Source organism: Teleopsis dalmanni, chromosome 1 (assembly GCF_002237135.1).
Source record: "Teleopsis dalmanni isolate 2A chromosome 1, ASM223713v2, whole genome shotgun sequence".
In the NCBI taxonomy this organism is placed as follows: Eukaryota; Metazoa; Arthropoda; class Insecta; order Diptera; family Diopsidae; genus Teleopsis; species Teleopsis dalmanni.
The window spans coordinates 56,915,626-56,920,784 of NC_051846.1; the positions used below are offsets into that span (position 1 = coordinate 56,915,626).

General features: G+C 25.3%; 1 protein-coding gene across 1 annotated transcript in view; it reads left to right on the top strand.

The window, feature by feature from the left end:
* Positions 1-752, top strand: part of LOC119681884 (lon protease homolog, mitochondrial-like) — a 3,853-nt gene extending 3,101 nt beyond the window's left edge. Inside the window, exon 7 of the mRNA XM_038095189.1 lies at positions 742-752. Coding sequence (XP_037951117.1) covers positions 742-752 — 11 coding nt within the window. The remainder of the gene's footprint in view (positions 1-741) is intronic.
* Positions 753-5,159: the final 4,407 nt, after the last annotated feature.

A 5,159-nucleotide genomic window follows, 5' to 3' on the forward strand; every position in this document is an offset into this window, starting at 1 on the left:
ATGAGAGAAATCGGTCATCATAAAAATGACAAAATGGACTCTATTGCTTCTTTACTCTGGTACAAAATTGTTGCGCAACAATACTTAAATCGTATTATTCTACTTGCTAATGAGTAGACAATATATGCACACTTAGAAAAATATTGCAATAATGTCTAGAATATAACACTTCACTGTAAGCTGTATTCAGTGATCACAATAACGACTTCAGTGCTATTAAAAGAGAATCCATTTGGAAAGCTTTCATAAGGCAGGACTTTTCTAGTACAATAATAAACTTAATTGCAAGTAATTACCAAAGGGATCAATGTAGAGTATTATGGAGTATAACCGAGTAACAAATTTCGTATCAATTATAAGTGTTAAGCAATGCTATCATTTATTACCATTTATTTTCATTTATTGCTCTTTATCAAACTTCTTTAAATTTTGGACATTTGAAGTCGTGGTAATACCTAGAAACTTAAACGTTCCCTGAAAGAAATCAAATAATCAAATGCAGTGTAAACGACTTAAAAGTTGAGTTGAAAGCAGGTTGAGTTGAGTAGCATAAAGAAACAAGAAGCAACAATGAAAATGCAAAAATTATGTATGGAAAAAATGTATCAATAATAGCGGGTATTTACGTAGAGAATTTTCTTTGTATGTATCACAAATGCATTTAATTCGTTAGTTCAAAGTAATAAACTATTTATTGCAAATAAATTAAATTAAAACTTAAATTTTGTAAACTAATTGTAGATTTAACATAACTAACATAACTATTGTGTAATATACCCTATGAACAAAGCAATAAGTCAAATTGGTAATAAGAAGGTTTTCTACACCTGATTCAATAACTTTAGTAAATGATGTTGATAATTTTTTTTTGATCTTAAGCAACTATTAAAATTATTATTATTTTTGATTTCTTATTGGTGTTAAATATTAAGTAAGAAATTGTTTACTAAATATTTAGCTCAACAAATTAAATTTCAAATCATTTTGAAAAGTTGTTCATGTTTTTTTATCCATATATCTAACAAACACTTTACTAAATATGTAAATTTATTTTTCATTTTTTCCTGTTTTTCTATTACAATTTTATTTCAATTCTTTCGAAATCATTTTAAACTAAGTTTCAACTTGATTGTCATCAAATTTGCATCCATCTAAAATGAAATTACATGCAATAAAAAACATTTTATTATTATATATTTCAACATAAATTAATGCATTTTAGGTATGTTTTTAACTAACACAAATATATTTATATATTTATTTCTATATAAAAATAACTTTTATTTAATATTCTGTAATTTTTGTTTATATTTGTGATATTCAAAGTGAATGAACCTTTTTTGTTCATTTTATTAAAAAAATAAAAAATAACTAAATTATAAGACAGGTTTTACGACTTATGATTTTTAAAATTAGGCTCAGTTTATAAACAAACATCTTTTTTTATTTCTTATATTACAAAAAAAAATAACTTCCAAAAGTTTTAACTAAGCTTCGAGGCTTTAAAAATAGTTAACATAATAAATCAAAAGACTTAAGCAACAAACTTGACTTATTATCACAAAAGCTTAAAGTGACGGATTACACTTAAAGACGAGACTAGAAATTTTTGACAGCATATCCGTGATGGTATATTAAATTTATATACACATGAAACTAATAAAAACGATTTAAATTTTTAGTGTACAATTTGAAATCTTAGTAAAAAGTGAAAATCACAGTTTGCAGACCATTAACTTGGTCATTTCTAATTTGTCAAATAGTTTTACTTTTTCATAGCATACACAGTTGTACAGAAATAATAAAAAATTTATTTAAAAAAAAAAAATTGCAATATAGAAAACTTTTTTCTGTTTTAGAAATGACAATAACACTAGAAATAGAAATTAAGTAAAATTTAATTGCTACACATAAATGACTTTGAGAGCACTTTACATTTCACTTTAAAACATTTTTTTTTTGTATTAAATGTGCTAGAAATTTGTCTAAAATCACTTGAAAGTGAAATTAGTTTTACTAACTTAGTTGTACTACACTGGACAACCTAAAGACTGTGCAATATTCCAATTATCAGTAATTAAAATGTATCTAAAAATATCAAAATTCAGGTATGTCTTAACTTGAGTTCGAAGTGAACTCCAAGCTAAGGTATTTGCTTCTAAAATATTTAACATATATAATAAAGCAGTTTGTAAAGTATTTACAGCACGTTTTATTAAGAACAAGGTGAACTTCAACGTAAAACGATTGCAAAATATGAAAAAGTACACCTGAAAAGTATTAAAAATATTAGAATTATTGATTTGATCGTTTCAAGCATATGAATTTATATACAAAATTATACAAGCAGTTAAACAAAATAAAGACTATAAGGTAACACATATGGATTAAAGAAAAAAAATCATGCCTATTTATTAATGGTTATTTTTTTTATTGATTTACTATGGTTTTCATCTGATCATTCAGTAAATGGCAGTATCTAAATAATCTCAACATTAAGGGACTATGTATAAAAATACTTATTAGCATATCTGTTGAGTTTTTATATATTGGAAATGTTAAGTTTTGAGGAAGTAGTATTAGAGGAATTTAAATGAATTATTTTTATTATTTTTTCACTTTTTTCAAATAATATAAATTAAGTATTTCTTGAAATAAATTTTTATAAATTAAGAAGAATTCCGCAATTACGCATTTCCTTTAAGAAATGAAAATAAAACTATTAAAAAGAAAAAACTTAAAGTGCGCTGAGAACTACTCTTGATGTGAACAAATCTGAGTTAATAAACACCCAATTAAATCGAAAAATTCTATTGAATTTTTGCCTTGTCACCTCTTAGCTGAAAGGCGGACTTTAATTATGCTTTTTACAAAAATTAAGATTCTCAAAGCATTTCATAGCTTAACTTAAATACAAAAGGCCTACTCTATCTAGATATATGAGTGAGTGTACGATATGCTTTAGATATCGAAGTAAAATGTGCTACGTAGGCAGAAACGTGAATACCTGATTTTTGGCGTTTTACTTTGACTTTTTTTTTACTATGAAACTGTAGCTAATCAAGAAGTTACTGATATTGCCCATATAAACTGCAACATTAGTTTGTTGCAACAGCAATCTAATCAGTAACAGAAGCAACAAAGACAGTTTTTAGATATTTTTGTTCAGCTACTTACATACTTCAATGTATATATGCATGTTTTAGTAGCTGAAGTATTTGTGTTAATGGTTTGAAATTGGGATTTTTATTGGTCTTCTTTACAACTTTTCAAAAAGTTTATTTTTTTAAAACAAAACCAACGCAATTTCGTTAAATTTTTTTGCTGGTAATTTTAATTTAATTAAAAATATTACGCAGTAAATATTTAGTGAGAAATTTTTTTATGGTTATTTACAGTGTACTCATACTTTATATACATATATGTATATATATGTATATAATAATACGTGCGTAAGATTTAATAAAGCCGCTTTTAATTTATTATTATCTGCACAGATTCAACAAAATTGCTTTATTATGATTGTGAATGTGTTATGTTGTGTATAAAATATACATTTATATATATGTTAGTTATATATATTTATAAATATCTGTACAATATCATAACTAACTGTTGATTACCTTTTTCAAATAATTTAATTTAGATTTCTTTTTTCATTAAAAATTAATTTTTACTATCACAGCAAATTTTGTACACATTTTAGTTTGTTATTGCCAAAATTATTTAACTGGAAGCTAAACTTATATATACTATATATACAGATATATATAGATATATACTATATATACCCTTCTTAAACGTACAGTTTTTGTAAAACAAAATTACTTATTGTTTAGAGCAGCTTAATACCTTTTAGTCTGACACTCCACTTAAGCGGAGAAAAGTTAGATAAGAAAGAATATATGTATAAGGCCCACGTTATGTAGAATGATTTCTGTGGTGATACTCTTCTTCTAGTCATAATCACGAAGGCAGAGAGCTTAATTATAATTGCACGTTCCATACTGTTACTACTATTATGTTATTTTTGCTTTATGTCTAAATTAAAAATGTAATAATTTTATGTTTACATATTCACACAAAAATATATATCCTAGGAGGTAAAAATTTTGACATTTATTACTGACATTTATCCAGTTTTGATCAAACCGACGAGGTGCAAAAAAAAAATCATCGCGGTGATCAAATTTTTATCAAAATTTATCTTTTGCAATTATTTTCAAATGTGTAAATAACATTTACCACTTTAACGATTCTACATTTGATGTGACCATGACTGTCTGCATAACAAATATAGTGATAATATAATGCTTTTTTAAAAGGGTTTGATATAAATAAAAAGATAACAACAAAAATTTTAGTTAATTTATTAAATTTTGATTGACCATACCATTATCAGTGGTCTTAGTAAATATTTATAAGCCTGATTACAAGTGCCAGGCTTAGAACTCGTGCCTGTCAAATTAGAAGCGATAAGTAATCTTGTTTTCCCACAAGTATCCAAGGCTACACAAACTTTCAATACTCAAGTTCTAAGTTTTCTGTCACTTTTTATTTTTTAAGTGACATTAATCAAAGCACTTGCCGTGCTTTTAAGTTAAAACGATCTTATAAACCTAATTTCTGAGGTTGCCTATTTTTATTTCAAAGCAGAAACCTACTTCTTTTAGCAGCAATATCTGTTATGCATATTTTCACTTACTATATGCAAAGCGATTTTTTTTGAGTGCAATTTTACAAAGAAACTATGCAAATGGTCAGCCAAATTTCAATAAATTAACTAAAATTTTTTTGTTGTCTTTTCATTTCTATTCGAACCCTTCTAGTTTCTTTTCGTCATAAGGCTCGTCACTTTCGGCAAGAAAAAATTAGAATTATAGGAAATACAAATACTTGTAGAGTAAGATTTACTTGTGGAGTAAAATTTTAGTAATTAACTAAAATTTTTGTCGTTGTCTTTTCATTTCTATTCGAAACCTTCTAGTTTTTTTCGTCATAAGACTCTTCACTTTCGGCAAGAAAAAATTTACATAATGCTTTATTGCTTTATTTAATTAAATTTTACAAAAACTTTTTAATACCTATTTTTAACGATATATCAATAGTATATATACTGATATGATTAACAATCAATTCGCAGTATGTTTTTGTTTTTT